Source organism: Cetorhinus maximus, chromosome 4, assembly GCF_964194155.1.
Source record: "Cetorhinus maximus chromosome 4, sCetMax3.hap1.1, whole genome shotgun sequence".
NCBI lineage: Eukaryota > Metazoa > Chordata > Chondrichthyes > Lamniformes > Cetorhinidae > Cetorhinus > Cetorhinus maximus.
In genome coordinates, this window is record NC_135882.1 from 68,508,956 (window position 1) to 68,536,626 (window position 27,671).

The 27,671-nt window shown below is 39.8% G+C and overlaps 1 protein-coding gene across 2 annotated transcripts in view; it reads right to left on the reverse strand.

Annotated features, from left to right (window-relative positions):
• Nucleotides 1-27,671, reverse strand: part of zfhx4 (zinc finger homeobox 4) — a 249,213-nt gene that overhangs the window by 5,160 nt on the left and 216,382 nt on the right. Inside the window, exons 6-10 of one of the 2 annotated variants that reach the window (XM_078540279.1) lie at nt 24,609-24,742; nt 23,826-24,026; nt 19,141-19,261; nt 10,696-16,161; nt 9,287-9,418 (exon numbers count right to left, since the gene is read on the reverse strand). In XM_078540279.1, the coding sequence (XP_078396405.1) occupies nt 9,363-9,418; nt 10,696-16,161; nt 19,141-19,261; nt 23,826-24,026; nt 24,609-24,742 (5,978 nt within the window). In that variant the 3' untranslated portion in view covers nt 9,287-9,362. Of the gene's footprint in view, nt 1-9,286; nt 9,419-10,695; nt 16,162-19,140; nt 19,262-23,825; nt 24,027-24,608; nt 24,743-27,671 lie in introns of those variants that run through there. The other variant, XM_078540278.1, reaches the window with a different exon arrangement.

Here is a 27,671-nt window from a genome sequence, read left to right on the forward strand (position 1 = left end):
ACTGTCCTTTCAGTAGACATTCAGTTCTCTCAGAAACAGTCGAAAATGATTCATGACTTCTGAGGGTTTACTTCTGTTCTTTTTCTTTCTAAGCCTAGTCACTTTTAATCCCAGAATTATCCTTCATGGTGGGAGTATTACTAGAGATCCCCCCTTTAGCGCAAGTGAGGCAAATCTTCCAACTTTGTTTTAACTCCTTGTGAATTTGGTCTTTTAAATCTGAGTGTGAAAGTTTCCACCTGCATTCTGGCACAGTGAACCATAGTGAATTTCGGCCTTGTGCTTCTCAGTCTCTCCCAGATTCTGGCAGACTAACTTGTCTATCAGTTTTCAGGAATATCTTTGAAATCCTTCCCTTCTTAAAGCCATGTCCATGGCATTGTGAATCACATGTGCCTTGTATACAGTAGAAATGTTGATCAGTTATTCTTGAGATCCCAACTCTCTTTTATCTTGGAAGTAAATGGACAGTTTAAAGTACAACTGTTTACAACCTAACATTCTCAACACTTTTCTGGGACGTTGGAGGCTCTCAGTCTATGCACTGTTTCCGTACAGGTTGCTTCCATTGTCTCCAAGTGTATACATCTTGCAACATCCCAGTAAAACAAAGTGGGCCCCCTTTAATCTCAAACAATCAAACCACCCAGGTTTGCTGTCAGGCAGACTTCAAAAACAAGTCACATGACCTAAATTAAAGAGACAGTCCCAAAACAGCAATTTTATACACCTAAAAATTATTTTAAAATATTCAGCATTTTAATCTTAAAATGAATACAAAAGTACTGAATAATAACTAACAAAAATAACTAACAAAAATGTCGCAATCATGGTTACATTCTTTACTCTTTTTGTAAAATCTGAAATGCAACAACTTATAACTTCTTTTATTCTCTCTCTTCATGTAGGATCCGCATTGTCCAAGGGTTGTTAATTGTGGCTTATACCAATATATCAAAGGAAAGGAGACAGGCCCCAAGAACTACCTCAGCTGGTACAGGGATTGAACCCTCCTTGTTGGCATTATTCTACACCCCACCCCATCTAGCCAACTGAGCTAACCAGCCCCTTTTTCTTTTATTCAGCATACTTAAACTGTTCAATGAACTGAACCTTATTAATTTGACGGTAAGTACCCAAGTATTTACAGTAAACTAGCAACAAAAGAAATTACATGTGTAAAGTACATGTACATGAATTTTCACACAACAAAATTTCAAAACCAATATAATGTTGCAAATTCCAAATAATTAAGTAGTGTACTTAGATGAAGCTGTAAATCATACTCAAAACAGAATTTATCGACACCTATGACTAAAGATAACAAGGGTAATTTTGACTTTGGATGATAGTGTAACATGGATGACATCATCCAGATGCCCTGCCCTGATTTGCATTTGGTTTGACTGACAGGGGGTGTATCATTATCACCTGCTTTATACTATCACCCAAAGTCAAAATTAGCCCCATCATACTGTTTTCCATAAAACATCAGAATAAGTATGTATGCCATTCTGACATATATGGAGAGAACATATACAAGTACACATTGATGTGAATTGGAACAAACTCTGCATTTCAAATCATCTTAGGTTACTATTATATATTTTTCTGGATCTAACTGGCACAAGCCAAGGAATTAATAACTGCAAGATTCAAAGAATAAAAGTGTATTGTATGTGATTAAACATTACAGAAATCGTTATAACCAGAAGAGCGAGCATCCCTGCTGAAGGATCCACTCTACGAGTGAAAGTTTCACATTGCAGAAGAAAAGGAAGGCACAGGAACAATGTTTGTCAAATATAGCTCAGTTGATAGCACTCCTGACTAAGTGTGAAGGTTGTGGGTTCAAGTCCCTCGCTAGAGACTTGAGCCCAAAAAGTTAGGCTGATACTCCACAGCAGTACTGGGGGAATGTTACACTGTAAAAGGTGCTGATTTTTGTATGGACGTTAAACCATTTGGTGGATACAGAAGATCCCATTATGATACATTGATGAATTGCAATGAATTTATCCCTCTTGTCTCCAGCAATATTTATCCCTCAATCAAAATTACAAAACAGATTATTTGGTCATTATCACATTGTTGTTTGTGGGAATTGGCTGTGTACAAATTGGTTGCTGTATTTCCTACATTAAAACAGTGACTGCACTTCAAAACTACTTCATTGACTATGAAGCATTTTGGGACATTCTGAGGTTGTGAAAGGTGCTATGTAAATACAAGACTTTTTTTTAATAAATGAGAGAAAACAATTTTTTATTTCCAGAAATAGAAAAGTATTACAGGTAAACAAAGTATCAACTTATATGGTACATTTGGCAAATGAGTTTTGGAAGGACCTAAAACAAGGTGATACCTTGATAAGGAGGAAAGCACATCAGCCACAGAAAACTGAATCCTCATCCCATAACCTCCACAGAAAAATCTACAGAGAGTGCAATCCTGTAAGTGGCAATACCTTAGAAGAACATAGAGGATAGTTGCTTGTTTTAATACATGCTGGATGACCAGATTTATGAGACTGATTTTTCTATGCTCTCTAGTTGAAGTAATATTATGCATTGTTATCGTGTCACTGTTAAGTATTATCACACTTCACACTGACATTGACAATGGCATAATGTAGCAGATACGTGCCCTCCTCCAAAAGGCCCTGGTATGATGGTGGTATGGAAAGATTGACATCTATCACTTGTGATGGATTTATACCATAGTTTATTCATGCAGACACTTCAGCTCATATGGTGTAACATAGAGAAGACCCTGTGGAGGATGTGGTGACAATTGATGGGTTATAATGCTGCTCAGCAAGATTGTACAAAATCTGTTCCTTGGGTGGCATGTGTTCATTGGCTCCTTCTTGCCCAGTGATATGACATCCTCTTGTGCCTGAGCACTCTCTTTCTATGAGATATTTGTTGCCTTGAGGATGGATATAGTGGAGCTGGAAACGATCACTTATCAGTAGACATGAAGGGCATTGTTCCATTAATGAAACTGCAGTGTATCTAAGCTTGAAATGCAGAATACTGTTAAAAAAAGTGAGATATAAAATAATTTATGAAGTTCCAGTGTTTCTAAGAAATATAGACACAGGATTTTCATCAAGTTAATTATGACTTTACACATTGATATTAATAAGTTTATTATTAACTATTATGAGAAGTGTTTGTACTGTATGAGAAAATTGTTGTAAAAAATATTTCCACTTACCAGTTGAGACTCTGAAGAAGTGCTTTCTTCCTTGGAACAGCTTTGTGGTCAGCTCATGTTTCCCAGTCGTTCATTACAGCATGTTTTGGTTCATTGTTTGATGTCTTCCACTTTTTCTATAACATCCACTTGAGGTGGTTAATTCATTCTCTACATTTATGTGACAATTGTGGCATTTTAGAAATGTTCTTCATTTTCTTTGCCACCATACTGAATGTACATTTTTGTTTGTATTTCAGAAATTGATTAACGACTAACAGATTAATTTTGAGTTTAGCTTTTAACTTCAGCTTAGGAACATAGGAATGTGAGAAATAGGAGCAGAGGGCCTCTCTAGCCTGTACCATCAATCAATAAGAATATGGCTGATCTTAGCTTGGCTTCAACTCCATTTTCCTGTCACTTCCCCATAACACTCGAGTCCTCTATAGTTCAAAAATCTGTCCATCTCAACCTTGAATTATTCAATGACTCAGCCTCCACTGCTCTCTGGGGTAGAGAACTCCAAAGATTCATGATCCTCAGAGAAGAAATTCCTCCTCTTCTCAGCTTTAAATAGGTGACCCCTTATTCTGAGGCTATAGCCCCTAGCTCTAGATTCGCCCACTAGAGGAAACATCCTCTCAGCATCTACTCTATCAAGCTGCCTCAAGAATTTTACATGATTCAATAAGATCACCTTCTCATTCTTCTAAGCTCCAATGAGTATAGGCCCAACCTGCTCAACCTTTTCTCATAATACAGCCTCTTCATCCCAAGAATCAACTTAGTAAACCTTCTCTGAACTGCTTCCAATAGAAGCATATCGCTCCTCAAATGAGGCGGCCAAAACTGTATGCAGCACATTAAATGTGGTCTCACCAACACACTGTACAGTTGCAGCAAGACATCCCTACTTTTATACTCATCCCTCTTGCAATAAAGGCCATCATTCCATTTGCCTTCCTAATTATTTACTGTACCGGCATGTTAACCTTTCGTGTTTTATGTATGAAGACGCCCAGATCTCTCAGAAATGCAGCATTCTGTTGTTTCTCTCTATTTAAATAATATTTTGCTTTTCTATTCTTCCTGCCAATGTGAATAGCCTCATGCTTTCCCTTATCATACTCCATCTGCCAATTTTTTGCCCACTCACTTCACCTATTTATATCCATTTGCAGACTTTTTGTGTCCTCATAACTTGCTTTAGAACTTATTTTATTTATATTGTCAGCAAATTTGGCTACAGAATACTCGGCCCCTTCATCCAAGTCAATAAAATAGATTGTAAATGATTGAGGATCCAGCACTGATCGCAATGGCACTCCATTAGTTACAGTTTGCCAACCTGAAAATGACCCATTTATCCTGACTCCCTGATTCCCGCTTGCTAGCCAATCCTCTATCCATGCTAACATATTATCCCCAGCACCATGGGTCCTTGTGCAATAACATTTTATGCGGCACCTTATTGAATGCATTTTTGGAAACCCAAGATATATTGCATTTTCTAAGTTCTCACTTAGCCACCTGCTTGTTGCATCCTCAAATAGCTCTAATAAATTTGTCAAACATGATTTCTGTTTCATAAAACCATGTTGACTCTGCCTGATTGTATCATGATTTTCCAAATGTCCTGCCCTACCTCCGTAATAATGGATTCCAACATTTTCCCAATGACAGATGTTTGGCCATCTGGCCTATAGTTTCTGTTTCCTGCCTTCCTCCTTTCTTGATTAGGGGCATTACATTTGTGGTCCTCCATTCTGCTGGGACCTTCCAGAATCTAAGGAATTTTGGAAAATTACAACCAATGCAGCCACTATCTCTGTAGCCACTTCTTTTAAGACCTTAGGATGTAGGCCACAGGCTCAGGGGATTTGTCAGCCTTTAGTCCCACTAGTTTTCTCAGTACTTTTTCTCTAGTGATAGTGATTGTTTTAAGTTCCTCCCTCCCTTTTGTCCCATGATTTTCTACTATTCTAGGGATGCTTTGTGTCTCTTCGACCATGAAGATAGATACAAAACACTTGTTCAAAGTCTCTGCCATTTCCTTGTTTCCCATTATTAATCCCCAGTCTCATCCCCTAAGGGACCCACATTTCCTTTAGCTACTCTCTTCCTCTTATAGAAGATATGATTGTTTTTACATTTCTTTCTAGTTTACTCTCGTATTCTAATTTCATTTTCATGACCCATATTGCTATCCTGCACTATTGCTTTGTCCTTTCTTTTAACTTTCTACATTTCCTCTCGTTTGAATTCCCTCCCCTCCTGACAATTTATTTTAAAGTCCTATCTACAACACTGGTTGCTTGATTCACCACAACACTGGTCCCAGCATAGTTCAATCTCATCCCAATGAAACAGCTCATTTTTTCCCTAGTACTGGTGCCAGTGCCTCAGAGTTGAAACCAATTTCTCCCACAGCAATTTTTGAGACAATTTTGGGCCTTAAATTTCCTTTACTGCCAACAGCGTATCATGTCACATTCAATGGCATGCATTGGAATTTGGTATTTATGTAAAGCACTTCATTCTTGTTGGTGAGAGAGTGCATTTGAATAATTCCATTTAACTTCAGATTGCATATCTTAACCAATTTACTATTGAGCATTGCTGAAAAAAAAAGACATATCTAAGCTTTTCGTCTTGCACTCATCAGGACACTTCACAAGAATGCCAATATAAGGGGAAAACAACAATTTATACTGTATGTAAAGAGAATGCTGATTGGTTCACAAGTGCCGTTGCCATGGCGAATGCACCAGTGATGGAAGTTGACAGTTAACTGCCAAGCATTGTTTGAAATTTAAACCAGGCAGCTTGACCCTGATTGATCAAGGCATTGCCCTGAGGAATGAGTCAGCGAATGGCTGTCACTTGTTTTGTTTAGCTGAAACAGGCGCAATGTGTGGATATGTTTTTTCTGTCTGCAAAGAACAGGGCCCTGTATATTAATATATGTAGCTTCCAGTACATGCAAATGCACCACATTGCGAGCCTGACTGACATCCTCATGTTACTATCTATGATTGGCATTTATTTACCCTCTTACTTCTAATTTTGTTTCAGTTTTTTTTTGATCAACTATTGTATGTCACCCTGCTCTCATTAAATTTCATCTTTCTTTATATCTTTCCAAATATTTCTGATGGCTGAACTGGTTAACCAGGAAGCAGTTAAGACATCCAGACTAGGGGCTTCCAGCTTCATTACACTGAGTAAGTTCATCTCTACTCAGAATGCAGTACAGGTGTCATTGGTCAGGGATAGGAATGCTTAGCAGGTCTGGCAGCATGTGTGGAGAGAGAAACAGAGTTAAAGTTTCGAGTCAAATATGAGTCATGTTCAACTCAAGACGTTAATGCTGTTCTTTTTCTCTACAGGTACTGACATTCCTGCTGAATATTTCCAGCACTTTCTGTCTTTTATTTCAGATAGCCAGCATCTGCACTATTTTGCTTTTTATTATATATAAATGTAGACATAGATATTGGATGAAGAAAGGATTAGGCTTTGCCTTAATACCTTCAATAGTTGACTAATTTACCAAAACTCACTGTCACACATGAATAATGACCACTTGGACCAGTTACTTTGGGGACCCAGTTCTCATAGAACAATACTTCAATCCCTCCAGGATAGCAGGAGGAGTCAAAAACTGGTGAAAAGGAAGAAAATAATTGTGGTATTGTTTTGGTTTCAAGACCTTTTCTGCACTTAATCCTCTCCAGATAGCTGAAAGCTCAAAGGTTTGTTCTTCTAAAATTTTACACCTTTAAGCTTTAATTTTTGTAATTAGCCTTATTACAATATCAAAAGTAACTTATATAATTTTAATGAACTCTAGGTCCTTGACATCATATTTGTTAACCAGTTTACTTGGATTGTTAAATCTAATGTAGCATACACTTAATACCTGCATTACTTTTTAAGTATTGTACCTCATTGTCTCTGTGAAATAGCCAGTAGCTTTACCATCTACCTTGGTAATTCCTGGTCTGTCCATTTTGTCTCTGGAAAAGGCCCGATCACTATGCATCATGATTCCTTGTAGCTTTTCTTATTTGCCAGAAGTGTTCCCTGTCTTTTCACCTTGAGCTAGCACTTGATTATTTTTTTTCTTAATCATTATTAATTTCTACCTATAATGCTTCTACTGTCTTACCCCCATTATTATATTCACCCTATTGACCATTGTTTTATCAGCTCTTACTCCAAAAAAACTTAGTTTATTAAATCTATCTTTGCAAATTAATTCTCTTGGCTCCTTTTGTCTGTATCTTCTGGTTGCAGCCATGTTTATATGATAGCAATAATATTAGTATATTTTAGACGCATATACTTCAGTCCCAAAAGATTAATTCAGATGTTAGCAACCATAAAAATATTTAAACTTGTTCTTTAAATTATTTTTTTGTTACATCTGCATTTCTTTCTTTGGTCTGAATATTAATAATTATCTCCTTCCACTTCTCAAACAGGCACTAGCATTTGTTCGACTCCATTTAGAAAAGCTTTAACCACCTCCTTTCAAATGTAGTTCAATGGACTGTAGAGTGACTATTTTCTTTTTACTATGTACAATACCATATATCTTAAATTTAAAATATAAACACTTCACAAGATGTGTACTCATTTCAAAATCGGTAGCTATCTTTCAGGATGTATGTATGGTAATGCATTAGGTTCTTAAAATGTTATATTGAACTGTGATACATAAATGCATGTTTTTTTAATTCCACATCTTCGCTTTCAGTTCACATTTTCTCTTTTCTTTATATTCATGTCCCTTTCACAGGATGAAAGGATGGGCAGATGACTATGTTGAAGGCTTTTTACCGCTATTCATTATCTACTGGTTTAGAAGTATGTAACGCCAATTCATTGTGACTCATCCTCCCAACTTTTTCTACCCCAACCTCTCTCTGGTTTGAATTTTCGCTCCTGAGTCGGGAGTTCAGAGTCGGGAACATGTTTCGGGAGAAAGTGCCCCAGACAGTTTGATTTTCATTTCGGGATGGGTGGGTGTTTATGGAAGTCGGGACCACCTGGTCCAGAAACAGCATGGAGGCAGCCATAGGGGCTGCCAGGAGTGGAGACAGGCTGTCTGAAAGGTGGGCTTCAGTGCTCCAGGACTTTATCCCAGCTGTAACAAAAACCAAGAAAACAAAAAACAGCTCGTACTCCCTCAACACCTCTCATTCCCCATGTCAACCCTTGCAACCTCATGCCCTCTACCCACCCCCTCATAGTCTCCATGACAACCTATACCCATCTACCCACCTCCCATTGCCCCTCCTAACCCCTGTGCAAACCTATGCCCCTCTACCCATCCCCATGGTCCTTTATAGCCCCCATATCAACTTAGTGCCAACTCATGCCAACCCATGCCCCCTCTGCCACCCTTTGCCCTTACACCCTCCATGCCAACTCACCAGTATTCACTATGGGCAGATCTCAGGAGCAATGCTGAGATGAGATTAAGATGTTTTAAGTTTCTATTGATAACTGCACTATTTAAAAAAAAATCTAATTGATAAACACCCATTCACTACATTTAAATTTCTTCAACTACTTAATTCCTTATAAAAATAAACAAGCATTTGTATTCAGAGCCTCACATCAAAGACTTCACAACCACTTAGAATGTCAATCAAACTGTGAACTGACAGTCACCCCACTGTGATAATGATAGATTGTGGATCAGTCATACAGCACAAATCCTATAATGATAAACCCCAGGTTCATGTCAACAGAGTGAAAAAGCAGGCACTGATTTTTTTAAACTACAGACTCTAAAAAAAATTAAAAGCCAGGAGATTTTAATGCCTTGACAGCTTGACACTTCCAAGGAGTTTATTCATTTTTTATTGCAAATTCATGACTACTTTTAACAATCCCAAAGGACACTAGGCCTCTCCCAAAGGTTTGTGTACCTATTGTCACAACGAGGGGAAATTGTGACCTATAACTTCACCAGCTAACCAAAGACATATTGAACTGTTCAAAGAGGACCTGTTTAAAAAAATACAAGAATAAACACTGACCAAAGATGGCTACCACCTGATATCTGGTATTGTAAGTTGACCACTTTTCTGGAAAATTCCTATATGGATTGCACTATTGAACTGCCTGATACGTTGCATGGAATTTCACACCTGGCGGGTGTCAAGGTCCATTTCAGAAAGGGATTCTTGAAAGGAAGGCACTAAAAATGCAAAGTGCTATATTTCAATCAACTGTAATTCAAGACAATGATAACTTCTAACCAGCCAGACACACCCATCTGACACTCAAAAAACCCCTGTGAAAGATGAAATAACTCTATCTCCTGTTGGTTTCTACTATCTTGAAATGTGTCAAAGGTTTCTGAGATGAAAGATAAAAGAAATGTGATTACTTGTTCTACAACAATGACTGCAAGACGTGTTAATCGAATTCCTGTCTTAGAATATACAGACGGGAGGTTTAAGAACAGGTTTTGCCAAGCAAGAAACAGAGAGAGAAGTCATCAAAATCATCTGGAAAAACTGCTGAATGAAGCAGTAAAGAATCCACCCCACCCCCCGCCCCCCCCCTCTCTCTGAAGCTAAGATTGTCTCCAGCAAAGTGCAGTTACCTGAACTTCAATTCAACTCCAGGATTTTAAAGGAAACCAGCTAACTTTAAATAGTCACAACATTCAGCAATCTACACCTCAAGGATCAGCAAAAGACTTAATTGTATATTCTTTTAACTTTTATTTGAACTCTAACTTTTCTTACTTCTGAGATCTGTATTTGTGTCGTGCCTTTTATTATTTTTCCTGGGGTTTAGTAACTAATAAACTTACTCTTTCTTTGACTCAAGAAAACTTGGTATGATTGACTCCTTTTAATGAAGTAAATACATTAAGTTTAGAAAAGGCATTTACGGGGAAAATAAATTTTAAAAAACCTTTGTTATGACCAGCTGAGGGGACCGAATAAAGGGAAGCCAGCTCACTCCTCCTCACCCAGTCATAACACTATATAAAAGGGTACCCTACCTCTCCAAAGAATTCTGGTAAGTTTAGATCTTCTCTTGAAAAATGTAAAGCCCACAAGTCATGTTTTGGACATCCTGCTAACAAAAAATGAGATCTGTTTGAAGGCAGCCACACTTTTACATGTGCACCTGCCTCCATGAACCTGCAATCTGCTCCCACTCCCCAACTAGTGAAAATGGTGGGTGCCAGTTTTGGATACGGGACTTCCAGAATCAGGCTCTGGAGCCATTTTGGAGATGCTCTCTATCATTGCAAAAATTCAGGCCTCTTGTCTCTCTAAGGAGGCATACAGGATCTAGTAAGTGATATTAAGGGCCAAAATTGGAACTCACTATGTGGAAAATTTTGAATGTTGACAGATGTTTGGCACAGTGCTTTTTAAGGCCTTAAAACTCTACATGTATATATTTAATAACTTACAGATATGAAAAAAATAAATATGAATCATCATAACTTACCTGTTGTGTTTTGTGGAAAACTCGACAGTGAAGCAGGACCATTTACTCCAGGGAGAATAACTGGAGAAAGGCCTGAGAGGCCTGAATAGGATGTTGAAGCATTGAGACCATGCAATGCATTATTTTCCATTATACTTTGTTGATGCAGAACTTGTTGTTGTGATGTTATGCCCAAAGCATCTGTGGCCTTCTTCAAACGATCCAACTCTTGTTGAGCCATCAACTGTCGGACAGTTGTAGGAGCAAGATAATCCTTCTCCTTATCTAGCTGGCATCCTACTGTTTCTTTCACTTTGTTGATATGCTGCTGTGAGAAAATGTGATCTCTGATAGACAAACGTGCAGTGTACATAACACCACATAAAGAACATTCTGTTCTTTGCCCATCGGTTCCAGTTTGATTCATCATGAATGATTTTGCCATGTTTAACTTTAATTTTTTGTCTTTTGCTCGAGCATTCTGAAACCAGACCTGGACAACTCTTTTAGGTAAATTAATTTCATTGCCGAGAAGTTCACATTCTTGCATTGTTGGTGTACGGTAGTCAGCAAAGCATGATTTAAGGACTTTTAGTTGAAGATTACTCATTTGTGTTCTGAAGCGTTTCTGACCAGGTCGCTCACTGGATCTTGATGATTTGAGACTACTGTGGCTCCCAAATGGACTTGGAGAACAGGGATCGGCTAAACTCGATGTCTCACTTCGGTCAACACTATCATCTATGTCATTATCCCTTGATATGAAGCTTAGAGAAGGGCTAGGTAAGCTCATGGAAAGTCTTTCATCATAATAATCAACTGTGGTTGTTGTAACCATCATTGACAATTGATCACCAGCTAGTGATGTTTTCAGGTCATCTGAAGACTCAATAACTTTACTTTCTGAAGTGCTAACTAGGTTTTCAGTTTCATTGTTTCCTTCATCTCCTGTACTTCCATCACTTATGGCTGTGTTAATAGATGATGTATCATCAAAATCTGCCTTACTCTGATCAAAACTGACAACAGCAGGGTTTATATTTGGACTTTCTGTGTCTTCGTTGCATTCTGATTTGAATAATGAAGGGCTCAGAAGATGTTTTGGTGACATCTCTGCTGTTTTACTTACTGGTGTTGAAACTGTAGATGGTGCTTCATTTTCACTTAATGCATCAATCTTGGAAAAAAGTAATGTTGGAAATTCAAAATAATTATCTTTCTGTGGACTTTCACCATCATCATCTTGTGGCATAATGGGGCTTGGTGGAAGGCTGTAGCCTGCTTGTTTTGCTTCATGCCAATGTCGAGACCGAATATGTGTTTCAAGTGCTGTTTTAGCTTTAAAGAGTGCTCGACAAAAAGGGCATCTTCTATGAGATTGACTTGGACCAAGGGCACGAAATTGACCCTTTCTTTCACGAGCTCGAGTGTTCTGAAACCAGACCTGAACCACACGTTTCTTCAGGCCTACTTCATTTGAAATATGATCCAACATTTTTCGTGTAGGATTAGAATCCAACAAGTATTTTTCATACAGTACCTCAAGCTGCTCTGGAGTTATTGTAGTTCTAAGCCTCTTATCACGATGTGGTTCATCACTACAATTTGCACCTTCTTTATCAGTTTGATTGTTTTCTTCTTTTTCTTCCAATTTACGCTTAACTGTTCCAGAAGCTGTATTAGAGGAGGTTGGAACTGATGAACTAGGCTGGGAGGGCATCTGTGTAAGAGGTCCAGGAAGCAACTGTCCGGCCATAAGTGGGTTGTTCGGGTCAAAAATCATATAGGGCATATCTAAAGATCTATCCAAGATTTGTGAATGGAGGAATTGATTCTGGGCTGCCAAAAAATGAATGTGCTGGTGCTCTTGCCAAAGTTCCAAGGTTGGAAAGGCATATTTACACTGATCACACTGGTATTGTAACATTGGAGGAGGTAGACTGTTCTGTAAAGAGGTGACTGCTACAGACAGAGGGCTGGATGAAACTATTGTATTTTGAGGCTGTGAATGAGGTCGCATTATTTGTTGTTGGGATTGATTTTGCTGCTGTGACTGAGGTGCTATTGTCTGTGGTGCTGATGGAGGCGAAGATATTGGTTTGGCCATTTGAGAGGGTTGAGCAACCTCAATTTGCTTTGGTTTCTCTACTGGCAGGTTAGATTTAGGTGAACTTTTATCTATTTCTAGTTTGGGTGAAGGCATCAGAGGAGTGCTAGAACCAGAACTAGAACCAGATCTGGAACCAGATCCTATCACGGTACCTAATGTGGGCCTTGATGGGTCTGTTGGGCAAGAAGTATCAGGGTGATTTGACATCATTTGGTCTGTGGCATCCATTGAATCCTCTGTTTGACTATCATCCTGACCATCATCGTCTTCATCTTTGTAACACTGTTTCTTTTGATGTGTAATTAGATCAAAAATTCGTGGAAACACTACATTACATTTTTTACACTGATATTGTAAATTACTGGTTCGTACATAACGCTCATTGGTTAGTTCCCTTCTTTCATTATCTTTAGTATCGGCTTGATTTTCAAAACTCTTTCGTGCTTTCTGACGAGCATTTTGGAACCACACAACAATTACTCGAGTAGGTAGGTTCAGAACTGTAGACAATTGTTCTATTTCATCATCTTTTGGATAAGCATTAGTATCAAAAAAGTCCTGCAGAACCCTCAATTGGTAGTCAGTGAATCGTGTTCTAGATGACCGCTTATTTAATGTACCATCTGTCCTGTAATATTCTGCTGCACTAAAACAAGTATCATTTCTGGATTCTTCCAATGTGGTAATAGGTGGATTATTGAAATTGTATGGTGAGTCCTTATTTCTTTGCCTTTCTTTAAAAAGGGTATTACGAAACCAATGCTTAATAACTTTTTGTGGAAGTCCCGACTTTTCTGACATTTCTTGAATTTGTTCTTCAGTTGGTGAATTATTGATGTCAAAATAAGTCCGCAAGATCTTTAATTGATCATCTGTGATTCTTGTACGTGGACGTTTGAATTGGTGATGTTTCAGAAAATTGGGATCTAAACCCAACTGTTGTTGGCAGAGCTGGGTGAGATCTGCAGATAAAGACTCCATAGTTGGCAGTTGCAAAGTAAGCTGGGGTGGCAAAGAAGAATGTTGCATCATAACTGGGGGGAAGAGAGGCAGATCCAAGGATACAGGTATCTGAACCTGGGATTGCGAAGAAGGTGGAGGGGGTGGAGGTGGGGGAGGAGGAGGAGGAGGAGGAGGTGGTGGTGGTGGTAATGGTGATGGGGCAGATCCTTGGAGTTTGCCGTTCCCTGTTGAGGGAGGTTGTGGTGGTGGTGGTGGCGGTGGTGGTGGTGGAGGAGGAGGAGGTGGGGGAGGAGGCAATGGTGTAGGTGCAGGTGACTCTGGTGAGGATGGTGTTACAGGATACAATTTGTCATATGCTTCCCTATAGTGACATGCAAATATTTCCAGCTCTCCAAATGGGAAAAACTGATAATGAATATGCTCTTGGTGGCTCTTCAGGATAAGAATGTTTGAAAACAGCTTGCCACATGCTTCACATTCTAACTTGTCAGTTTTCTCATTTTCACCATTCTTGCTTCTCTTCTGAACTTTCTGTTTGTTTTCATTAAACTGGATAACCAACTCAAAGCCAAAGTTTTCTAATAAAGCTTTTGCCGCATTGCCTCTTGCACCAGATGGAATACGAGGAGGTGGAAGCACAGTTTCTACTGATTTCTGCTTTTTGATCTCTTTATTTTCTTTTAAAACTTCGGATTCACTTAAAAGCTCATGTGGTGTCTTATTTTCTGCTATCTCCATTAATTCCTCAGTTTCTTTATGGGAGTAACTGTCTTTTAGCAACTGGGTCTCTACAGAATTTAAACTATTTTGTTCCTGCTTGGGTGGTTTAACCGCTTGTTGCTGTTGTTTTTGCGACAGTTGCTGAGCCTGTAAACCTTGATGCTGTTGCCCGTATTGCTGCTGAATTTGCAGTAGTTGTTGCCCTTGTACTTGCTGCTTTAGATCTTCAAGCAGAGATCCTGTCATTGCAGACATTCCAAAGGTTCCTGAACCAGGCAAACCTAGCTCTGTATTTAGATTAAATTCAGTACCTGGCAGATAAAAAGGAAAGAGAAATTGTGGCTGTTGTAACTGCAGCAAAGCTTCAGCTGTCATAGGGAAGTGTGGTAACAACGCTGGATTTAGAAACTGAGGCTGAAAGAAAGCAGCTTGTTGCTGCAGTTCATGTTGCAGGTGCATTTGTGCCTGGGCTTGAGCCTGAGCCTGAGCCTGGGCCTGGGCCTGGGCCTGGGCCTGGGCCTGAGCCTGGGCCTGAGCCTGAGCTTGGGCCTGAGCCTGAGCCTGGGCCTGGGCTGGTGATTGGGGCTGATGCTGGACAGAATGAGGAGAAATTGATTCAGAAAACTGTTTTTTGTTTGCTTCTTTGATATCTGCATTGATATCTTTGTTACTAACTGCTGCCATCCCGAGAGAATCTGTAGTCATTTGACCAGTAGCATGCAGACTACCACTAATGCCCACACTATTGTTTCCAGCTGCAGTACTACAACTTCCTGCTTCCAGTTTGGCTGCCCTTGCTTTTGTCTGATGGAGCACAGATCTCATATGTATTTCCAGTGTAGAGCTTTGGCTATAAGCAACATTACACGTGTTGCACTTGTAGGGCTTGTTATCTATGCTGTTGTTGGATTCTTGAGGAATTGGACTTGATGCCTCTTGTAGAACTTTCTTTAGTTTGTGCAAGTGTGATACTGAATTATAGTGAACCAAGAGAATGTTTTTCTGAGTGAAAGATTCTTTACACACTGTGCATTTGTATGGTCGAGAAGGATCTAAAAACTTCTCCATGGTAAAATTTGGACCTTTCCGGAAAGGCAGCGTTCGTTTTGGTTCTGAACTTAAATCATCTAGAATAGAGCTGCTGTCACTTCCTGCTGGACTGATTTTCCCATCCTGGTCTATTTCTTCCTCTTTATCTATTTCCTGTACCAAAATATTATCTTCTTGACTGATAACTTCACTTTCTGACCAGAACTCTCCATTCACATGATAACTCCCACATATCTGTTGTATCTCCACCTCACTTAGTTCAGGATGACTGGTTTCTAAATGTCTCTTTAAAGCCAGAAATGTGCGGAAGCTACGTTGACAAAGGCTACACATTGTGGCAGCCCGAATAGCATGGTACTGCGAATGAATCTGAAGTTTCTGCATGGTCTTGAAAGCCAGACTGCATTGGCTACAGCGATACTTGTACACATGCCGATCAGACACAGGCAGCTGTTGCCTTTTCTGGAGTTCATTTAGTTGATCTTGCAGAGAGTCTGAAACCTTAAAACATTGACTTCCATCCTTCTTCCAATCCGCAGTATCTGAAGATTCCTTTGACATCTTCTGCTCCTCATTTTTTGACTCAATTCCGGACTTTGAGTTGTCTGAGACTGAATAAAACTTCCCCTCTGATGAATATTCACCTGTTTAAAATAAAAATTGATAAAAAGTGAAAGGAACGTAAGCTGTAATTCCAAAATACCATGACAGTCCTAAATTCACTATACGAATTCTAGAGAGGACGGCCATATCTCTATCTTTCTCTTTTTCATACAGAGATAATTGCAACAGGTATAAGGATAAACCCTCTCAGGTATGTTCTTTGGGGAAAGAGTCAAGAATGAACTATCATTGTATTCTGAGAGCATGCCACTATAAATGCCCAATGCTACAGGTTCACTGCCTGTCACCTTCCAAGCCATCATGAACTTTGGCCAATTTACTAAACTCAATCTGAGAGGAGGAGTAAGAGAGAATGCTCGAAGTGAAGAGGACAAATTCCAAACATTCTGATCCTGGCAAGTCTTTTTTCTTTTACTTTGAGGCCTTCATTAAAGATTGGGACAATTTTTTCCCCTGTTGAGGGGGAAATGCAGGAGCGGGCGCAGGCAGGCGCGCCTCCGATTGTCGCCCCCAATTGGGGGCCCGCCGCTATTTTATGTGGGCGGGCCAATTAAGGCCTGCCCAGTGTGACACCCGGCAGGAAGTGCTATGTGCTCCCTGTGCAGGCGGGGGGGATTCCCTCAGCCGAGAATGCGCTCTTTCGTGCATGCGCGCAAAAGAGCGCACAGATCTCCCTGAGGCTAAGTGCTGCCTCAGGGAGATCAGCTCCAAATTTAAAACTGGTAAGCAAATGATAACAACATTTCCCTGACATGTCCCCTCATGTGACACTGTCACATGAGTTGAGACATGTCCATCACTTTTACTGAAACCTTTATTAAATATTTAAAAACCCTCATGAAACCTCATCTCACCCATGGATGAGGTTTCATGCTTTTTCTTAAGCCTGCCAGGGCTCCTGGCCTGCCCGCCAACCCTAAGGTTGGACGGGCAGCCCTGTTAATTACCTAAATTGGTTTATTAATGACCTCCATAGGCCGTTGACAGGTCGACGGGCGCATGGCTGATTTGGCTGCACCCCCGCCAACTTCAAAATGGAAATGACGTGGGGTGATGTCGGGAGTTCCACCCGATGTCATCCCGCATCATTTTACGCATCGGTGAGCGGGCTCCGCCCCCGCTCGCTGACTGGAAGATCCTCCCCATAGAAACATAGAAAATAAGAGCAGGAGTAGGTCATTCAACCTTTCAAGCCTGCTCCACCATTCAATATAATCATGGCTGATCCTCTATCTCAACATCGTACTCCCATTCTCTCTCATACCCTTTGAAGCCTTTATAGTCTAGGCTGAGAACAGGACATGATTGTGTGCATGAAGGTGGATTACTAGAATGGTTTGAAAAATTTCCCAGACATGCCCAGAATTGTTGCTGGGACATAGTGGGAATAGAAGAATTTCAAACTCCTGCTCCCAAGGTAAGGATTTGTAGCTCAGTGCTAATGAGGTGGAAACTTGGAGATCCAGGTCTTGCTCCAAATTATAAATCCAGTGCTGGGATGGAAAAGTACATTGGGACATTTCATGTCTACCAAGGTCTCAGTTTAAAGTCTCAACCAAAATTCAGGACTCCCTGAGTACTGCACTGAATTAATAGTTGAGATTATGATACTCAATTACTGAAATGTGATTTTAACCTTTGTCATCCTGACGCAGAGGTGGCAGTCAAATTGACATTGGAAGTACATTACATCATCAAAGATGTCCAAAAACTTTTCATATCTAATGGATTACTTAGAAATGGACTTCATAAAACGGGCATAACATAAAATGCATATTTTTGATTTTCTACGAAGATAACTCCTTCTTCCCCGCCACCCCCTCAACTTGTGTGTCTGCTGATGATATTTGGAATATTTATTCCAAACCCTTTCAGTGTCCTGACATACCAATGCAGTAACACTGAGAAGAACATTTCCAAATTGCTACAGGAAAGTAAGTGAAAGACCACTAACATATCTCAGTCATTGGTAGCTCCATAGGTAAAGGGAAACTCAACCTTCTAAACATAGATGCTAATACAAACTTGTTCAACTCTTGAGAAGCTGTAGCCTAAAGATAGTTTGGGAAACCTATAGCTGAGATTGGAAGTAAACGTTGTATATGGATGACAACTCTACATTCCTCCCACCTCAGCACAAGCTCCACTAACCACCACAAGAAATCAGAAGGGTTCTGGAAATATCTATAGCCGTTCTAATGCTATACATATATCTGGATTCTTATTGAAGAATCCATTGGTCCTGTTAGAATTCTTTGAGAACACTCATTTTCAGATTCACAACCTGAACATTATTTATAGGCTTGTGCAACTTTACTGCAAAGTCCAGATTATCATCTTTCAGCTGTTCCTTGATACATTTCACATCCAAAACACTCTCCAAGACCCAGTGGTGTTCTGCAAACTACAATGACAGTGGGTTTTTTTAAAGATAAACTAAGCCTCAAAGACCCTCTCAAATGGATGGAAACAGAAATGGTATGGAAACCAACACCTTGGCCAGGTATAGGGAATGTAGGAAGGTGACTTCAATTTCATGCACTTAAAATATTGCACAAACTCTGGAGCATTTAGTAGATCTATTAGAAATTCTGGAGAGATATTGGTAAAATGGGAACACTTCTGCATACTTTCTGGTCCTGTTGTGAAATGCAATTATCTTAATGAACGGTCCAGAATACCACAAAGGCTTCGACTGTCCTTTGAACCCAACCCTCTTGCTTGCATTCTTGCGCTTTGAGAAGTGAGGACCCCTTTTACAGAGTAAATAAGTACACACCTTGCTGCTAGTGGCAAGAAAGTGCATCCCCTTGTGACGCAAAGCCCAACTCTTCCCAGTGTAAATGTGTTGTTAAAGCACATTTGGGGCATTTGGCAGTCAGAGAAAATAATGTTTAACATTCAAATTTCAAATTTACCAAATGGGTCTATTGTTAAACCATTCTCATACAAACAATAAAATATTTGCAAAGCCAACTATCATTTCAATGAAGGCTTACCAGATGATTTACATGATTCCTCTGTGGTTACAGCTGCAGTATTACTCAGGAAACATTGCATTTTCTCAGAACCAGTTGAAGGCAATATGCTGGTGGGGTTCACCCCATCTGGAACAGACACCTTTAAAAGAAACGCATGAAGAGACTCTGTAATAAAGCAGTATGAATATTACATACAATGACTGCATTTATTAAAGCAAAATGTACACATTTTGATGGAATTTATTCAATGTAATTCATTTAATGAAAGGAAAATCATGGTGAGAAGGAATCTTGCCAATGGGATTGATGCAGGTAGAGGAATTTCTATTTGTCCCATCTTTAAATTAGCCAATAACCAAAACATTTTCTGTGTGCTGTACTTCATTTAATATATTCAAACAAAAAGAAAAACATTAATAGTCAGAACAAATGGGAATCAATTTTGACCTCCTGTTTGTACTTCAATATAGATGTTAGCTAGGTCAGGAAATGGAGTGGGATTTAGTTGGACCCAATTAATGCCGGTGTTGTCAATCATATTTTCCAGAAAGCGGGGAGCAGGGAAGGGGTAGGGTGGATAGGTGGGTTCTGGTATGAAGTCGCTCTGTTTATTGGTATTGAAAGGATTAGCAATATGGATTCTCTGAGTTGATGTGCTCAGAGGAAGAGTCATCATATCTGTGGAGCAATATTAGGCATGCCAGCCTGACCAAGAGGCATTGCACGTTCTTCTGCTCACACCTAGCACGCTGCATCTATACAGAGAGCTGACATGGTTTTCTGTGGTGGATGCTTAGCTTTTTGGGGCTCATCTTATCAAAGGATAGTGTGTCAGAAGACTTATAGATATGTAGCGAAGTTTTTTGAAAAAAAACATGCCAGTCACAGCATTCCATGCTTCACTTGTGACCCCATAAGATATGTCATAACTACATCAAGAGGCAAAGCTGCCTGTATGGCTGTACTTGCCAAAATGCCACCAATTATTTCTATGAAACCTGGAAAACCTACTTTAGAAAGACTGTGGGAATCTGCCAGTGTTTAGGTCAGCAGGAGGGCAGATGTTGAGTTGTATAATTTGCTGTACCATGCCACATACAGCTTGCACATTCACAGAGACAGTAGCAGTCAGCTGTGGCCTGAAACTTGGCAGTAGTTCCTTACAGACATGTTCCAGTCTGACAAACAGCTGTTTATCACTACTCTCCACTTTCCGTCACTTATCCATGTCGCCAATGTCCCTTTATTCTGTGGGCTTCCATTTTGCTAATGAGACTATTAAAGTGGCATTTTATCAAACAATCTTTTGAAAATCCACATACACAACATGAACTGCACTATCTTTATCAACCCTCTCCATTACTTTATTGAAGAACTCAATCAATTTTGTCAGGCACAATTTGCCACCAACAAATCTATGTTGGCTGTCATTAATTAATCTATGTTTTTCTTGGTAAAAAAAATGATCAACATTATTTATTTTTGTGGGGCTCTACTCCGCATATCAATTACTCTGCAGTGAAAAAATATCTAAGTTCCGTTGAAAGATCATTGACCTTAAACATTAACTCTATCTCTCTCTCCATTAATGCTGCCTGTCCTGCTGAGTGTTTCCAGCATTTTCTATTTTTAGCGCAGATTTCTAGCATCTGCAGTATTTTGCATTTTTATCATCTCTAGTCTTGCTTAAGGCTCTACTCCCATTATCTACATTGGCACTTTCAGTCCAAGTTAGAGTCCAAGTACCAATCTTAAATCAACATTATCTACGCCATTTGGAAATTTAAGGAGCTGGATCATGCATTTCTTCAACTTTTCTCCAAAAAGAAAGTTTACTTCTATGATTTTCTCTTCCTAACTAGAAGCCTCAAAAGCTGCAGTTACTCTTATCATTCTCCTCTGAACTTGATTTGATCAGTAGGAATGAAACACATTCTTATACTGCAGGGGGATAGGAAGGGGCATACTGTGAACCGTGACTCCTCAATTAATCGCCCCAACTCCATGAAAATAGCTGGGGGTCTAAAATGCCCAGCCCTGTAATGAGGTAGGCAAGGGCAGAATTGCTGAGTGCAGGCTTGCATGCTTATCTTGGCACCATAAAATGCCACACACTGGGAATAGGAGTGGGAATCCCAGAGTTGGGTCCTGCCTGCCATTTTAAAATTCCCCCTTGCCTTTGTTTTGGCATAGATGGAAGCAGAAAAATATAGGCCCATGAGCCACTGAGGTAGAGGCTCTCTTTCAATTTCAGCTTTTTATTGGTGAATTTTTAATTGGCCAGTTGATTTGCTATTGGTGCAATGAGAGCAGGAATTTCCTCCTGCTTCTGGGGTTTCCACTGACGAAACTGAGGGAACAGCTGTGAGAAATTCCCCGGCCTAATCTTCCGAAAATTCAAAATAAATTGTATGAACAGTGCTTATCAACTAATCTGGATATTTCCTTAAAGGATCCAGTAGGTGCAACCTATGCTTCTAAATCTATGCTGACTACTTATTGTGACCTGAATATTGATAGTGTGCATAAAATGCCCTGTAGATGGGAATTCCCACCCCTGCCATTTCAGCAAGCTAAATTAAGTGCGGCCAACCAATTAGAGGCCAGCTGGTGGGAATACCAGATAATTAGCATTGTGAAGGGAGGCTCTGCACCCAATCGGGCATCTAGGGTAGGACATCCAGTGTGAGAGGGGTTAGGTTGTGAATTGGTTCCAGCCACCAATTTAAAGGCCCCCTGCCCTCTCACTCTCTCCTTAACTGTTATGTCAGCCTCTAAAAAGTGAACAAATGAAGTCTACTAACAGCCAAACGCTGCCACCGTCAGCAACAGACTCTGCTGCTACAAGCAGACATGGTCCTGTTTGCAGGCCTTTTCATCTACCCTGGTGCCACTTTCACATACCTGACATAACTCACTCCCAACATGTTTCCAGTGTGACTAGCAATAGAGTGGGCAATGAAAAATTGCAGTTGATTGGCTTTTTAACAAGCTCAATAGCTTGTAAATTGTTTTTTTTTCAAAAGCCCAGGAGGATGAAAAACAGTAAAAACTGGGAAATAAGAATACTGGTCTGAACTAGTCTTGTATACCTTAAATGGAACACCATTAATACTGGATAAATAAATAAGACTACTGGTCCAAACTGTTTTTTCCTTCTGGGAGGGCAGGTGGGCTTCCGATTTCAGAACCTACTGACCTTCCATATTATCAGGCTGGCAGGATGACTTCAGATTTCTAACACAACTTCATCGTGCCATATTTTACGTAAGCGAGGGGAGTGGCCCACCCGATTTGCAGCCGTAAAATGCAGCCCTATGAAACTTCTAAAAGCACTAACTTCGTGAAGATTTCAGGATCTACTCGACTGATTCCTGGAATGAAAGGGTTAGCTTATGAGGAAAAGCTCAGGCGGTTGGGCCCATACTTATTAGAGTTTAGAAGAATGAGAGGTGATCTTATTGAAACGTATAAGATCCTGAGGGGACTTGACAGGGTGGATGCTGAGAGGATGTTTCCCTTTGTGGAGGATTCTAGAACTAGGAGCACAGTTTAAAAATTAGAGGTCTCCCATTTGAGACTGAGATGAGGAGAACTTTTTTCTCTCAGATGGTCTGTGAAATTCTCTTCCCCAGAGAACAATGGGCGCTGGGTCATTGAATATATTCAAGGCTGAGTTGAATAGATCTTTGATTGACAAGGGAGTCAAGTGTTATGGGGGCAGTCAGGAAAGTGGAGTTGAGACAACAATCAGATCGATTGGAGGAACAGGCTTGAAGGGCCAAATGGTCTACTCCTGCTCCTAATGCTTGCGTACTCGTGGGGTTTGGTGCCGTAAAGACATTTTATATTTCTTAGTATTTTCACAACAGTAAACTCTTAATGTACTGAGCCTGGATTATGTGCTTAGCTCTGGGACTTGAAGCCACACAATTCTTACTCGGAGGCTATATTGGTGTCACTGAGGCACGAATGACACCTAAATAATTCACACCACACATCTGTTACTTCTCTTTATCCCTTTCTTTACACTTCTACATAAATTGTCCCATCTCATCTTCAAAGCATTGTTTCCTTATATGCAGCTAAAAGATTTTATTGAATCCTTCTTGCTGCTGTCTATAGCTCACTTTGCTCTTGACATTTTACCTTTTTGAATGCTCATTACAGATATCTTCAACTGCCTTTTAAATAACCTCTAGTACTCACAACTCTGTGCCACTATTATTCTTTAAATCCTGCTCATTTCTTAGGTGACTTTTAATCTGTTTCTTCAGCAACTGCATCATGGGTCTTGTTACTTTGCTTGCTTTCTCCTATGGATGCATTTCCTTTCCAAATTCATTAGAATAGTCTTAAAAAGCTATGTAGTATGAAATGTACTATGTAGAAATCAGAAACATTTATTCCTAATGTGCAAGAATATATTTTCTTTTAGATCACAACCCTATTGCTATTTTATTTCTAAATGGGAAAATGTGGATCAGTATGTCAACCACTCATAACATATTATGCTTAAGAGGCAGCACAGTTCATCTAAAAGTAAATTAGTAATTATCTTACAGCATAAATCACAACAGGAATACGTTTTGTTCTGAAAAGGGCAATAAACTCTCAAGCTTATATTTCAAATAATGATGGATTTCAATTTCCAGTTCTGAAGCCAAAAACTGCTTGACTGAGATACATTTTAAACTGCTTACAGTCATAAGTAGCTTCTCCACGCAATCAGGTGCCACGCTGTGCAAGTGGGTCAGGTGGAGCTGTAGATGAATCTTGTTGCTGAGAACATCCTGACAGAGAGGGCAGCAGATGACTGGCTGCATGGAATGCTGGGACATGACATGCATCTGGATCCTGTTTCCATCCTTACTGTTATAATTACAGTAGGGGCACTGGTAGAGCTGTAACCATATAGCATTTAATAAAATTTATATTAAAAACTGGTGGTATATAGCACGCAAGGTTTCTCTGTTCTGCTTTTTAAGATAGCCGTATCATTTCATTTTGCAGTGAGAAATTATGAGTGCATTCATAAAACATGAAGTTAAATTGAATACAATGTTTAATCCTAAATACAATGTTTAATCCTTCATGTCAACAGGGTCAGCTTTATAACAAAGAAAAAGTGGCTAATCAACTTGTCCTTACTTTTCACAGTAAGATTTCAAATAGTTTTATCCTTATTCTTGTGAAAAATTAGACTTTTATATAAGTTGCCATTTTCAGTACTCTCCGATGGACCCCTTTTCATACTGTTTCAAAAATTAAGACAATTTCACCTTGAGTGATTTTGTTTCAGAACACTTTATGTCAAGATACAGCAAAGGTAACTCTAGACAGATTGAATATTTGTAAATAAAACTTTTATAGATAATTTGCTGGGAACTATTTGGTGAGCAATTCATTGGGGGGAAAATTATAAAGAAAACAGACCATAAAAGGAAAAAAAAACAACTGATAGAAAATCCCCTTTTGTCTCTTACCTGCTCCTGACTGGGTTTGCTGCTACCATCTGACCGGGGTCTCTTGGAAGCGAGGTCATCATCTCCCCCCTGCGGCAGTGACCGGTCTCCCACTACAGAGCTTTCTTGAGGTTCTGTACATAGCGTAATTGTCCCTGTGAAGAGAATATGACTTATCAGCATATGAATGTGCTCATGAACTGCAATTCAGCACACAAAAACCTGTTATGTCCTTCACTTTTATTAAAAACTGGTGAGCAGGCTATTTAGATTTAGCTCATCATGTAAAGAGGCAAGCTCTCTAATGTTTCCATTTTCTTACAAATATACTCCCAGAGATGTAAGCAGTCCCTTTTAGCCTATCTAGTAGCAACCAGCCTGCCACGCTGCTTTGTTCACTATTCACCATTTCTGGAGAAAGGAAAGAACAGCAGCAAAGTAGCAGAATAAATCAAAAGATTTCTCTTCAAATTAAAGAAATTAATTTATCTTCATGCATAAATAGTGCTCCCAATATTTACTTGGCTTTAGCTCAACTGGTGCCACAATTGTGTCTGGATAGCAGGTTATAAGCACCTCCTACTGGTTGAACAGAGAAACTCCATTGTCTGAAATCATCAGAACTGCTTCTTACCAGCTAAGTGTACAAAAGAATATCACCCCTGCATTCAGTAATTTCTTATTACACACTGACAGCATAATATTCTAGTAATTCCATTAAACTAGTTTCTTAGTTTTGATATTTTAGCAAATAACATCCAAATTAATTTTGTTGTACAGAAGCCACAAGACACAAAGCTACACTGACTGTCAGTTCAAGGGAACTGCAATACTCAAAGATGATGGAAAACATACAGAAGTGTAAATTTAAAAAAAATAGCCAAAATATTTTATATATATTTGAGTCTAAGAATTTAGTGACAGCATAAAATTGAATTTTAACAAGAAATTCTTCTTCTTTCACAAGCTTACACAAAGAATTGCAAAAACAGACCAACATAATAAACTCAATAATTGCTTCTGAGTTGTTTTGTTAACTTCTTGCTAGCTTGGAAAATTAATCAATATTACAATTTAATGAGCTCAGCAACCTGGATTTCAATCTGGTACAGTTCAGAACACTGCATTCAACATGTAAACATTAACTAAGTTTTTATGTGCAAAACAATACTAAATGTTCATAGCACTTAGATACTTATTGGTGGTCATTTTTTTACCCTAGTAATGAAGGCCATTCTACTACGTAAAATTCAAGCTTAATTCTTCTTCATTCATGGGCTGTGGCCACCAATGGTATGGTCAGTATTTATTGGACATTCCCAATTATCTTTGAGAAGGTGATGCTGAGCTGCCTTTTTGAACCCACTAGAGACAAAGTTGTGAAGATAGGGAGTTCCAGGATTTGGACCCAGTGACGATGAAGGAGCAGTGATGTATTTCCAAGCTGGGATGGTATGTGACTTGGAAGGAAACTTTGAAGTGGTGTTGGTGTTCCCTTGTGTTTGCCAGCCTAATTCAAGTATGTAGAGGTCATGGGTTTGGGAAGCACTTTTGAAAAAGCCTTGGCAATTTGCTACAGTGAATCTTGTAGACGGTACACGATGCAGCCATATGAGTGGACAGAGTGAATGTTTAAGGCGGTGGATTGAATGCTAATCAGGTAGGCTGCATTGTCCTATATATTGCTGAGCTTCTTGTATGTTGTTGGAGCTGTTCTCATCCAGCAAGTGGAGGGTATTCCATCACACTTCTGACTCGTGTCTTGTAAATAGTGAAATGGCTTTTGGGAGTCATGGGGTGAGTTAGTCACTGTGGAAACCCAACCTCAGACCTGCTCCTGTCTTCGCAGTATTTATGTGGCTGGTCCCGTCATGTTTTTAGTCAATGGTGATCCTCAAGATGTTGATGGTGGGGGATCTGATGATGGTAATGCTATTGAATGTCAATGAGATATGGTTATACTCCCCCTTGAGGGAGATATTCATTATCTGGCACTTGGGTGACACAGCTGTTACTTGCCACTTGTCAGCCCAAGCCCAAATGCTGTCCAGGTCTTACTGCATGTCAAATCATCAGTGAGCTTCCCCATTTCTGATATTATGATGGAGTGGAGGTCATTGATGAACCAGCTGAAGATGGTTGGGGCTAGGATACCACCCTGAGGAACTTCTGCAGCGATGTCTTGGGGCTGAGATGATTGGCCTCCAACAACCAAAATCATCTTCCTTTGTGCTTGGTATGACTCTAACCAGTGGGGAGTTTTCTCCTGATTCCCATTGACCCTAATTTTACCAGGGTTCCTTGATACCACATTTAGTCAAATGTTGCCTTGACGCCAAGGGCAGCCACGTTCACTTCACCTCTGAATTTAGCTCTTGTCCATGTTTAGACCAAGAATGTAATGAGGTCTGGAGCTGGTTAGTCAGATGGAACACAAACTGAGCATCAATGAGCTTGTTGGTGAGTAAGTGCTCCTTTTTAGAGGTGTCAGCTGTGGCTCAGTTCATAGCACCCTCGCCTTTGAATCAGAGGGTTGTGGGTTCATGTCCCACTCCCGGAAAACCAAGAACTGTGATTGTACTCGAAAGAAGTTGCAATCTGTGACTGTTGGTAACTCGAAAAGAGTTTCCTATAGAGGTGTCAGCTGTGGCTCAGTTCATAGCACCCTCGCCTTTGAATCAGAGGGTTGTGGGTTCATGTCCCACTCCCGGAAACCAAGAACTGTGATTGTACTCGAAAGAGTTGCAATCTGTGACTGTTGATAACTCGAAAGAGTTTGACAGCACTGTCGATGATGCCTTTCATCAATTTGCTGATAACTGAGAGTAAACTAATGGGGTGGTGATTGGATTTGTCCTGCTTTTGTGGATAGAACATACCTAGGCAATATTCCACTTTTTTGAGAAGATGCCAGTGTTGAGGCTGTACTGGAATTACTTGGCTAGTTATGGAGCACAAGTCGTAAGGAGTACAGTCGAGATGCTGATAGGGTCATAGCTTGTGTTATATTCAGTGCACTCAGCTGTTTCTTTTAATCAGTGAGTCGAAGTGACTGAAGACTGGCGACTTCAGGAGGAGGCCAAA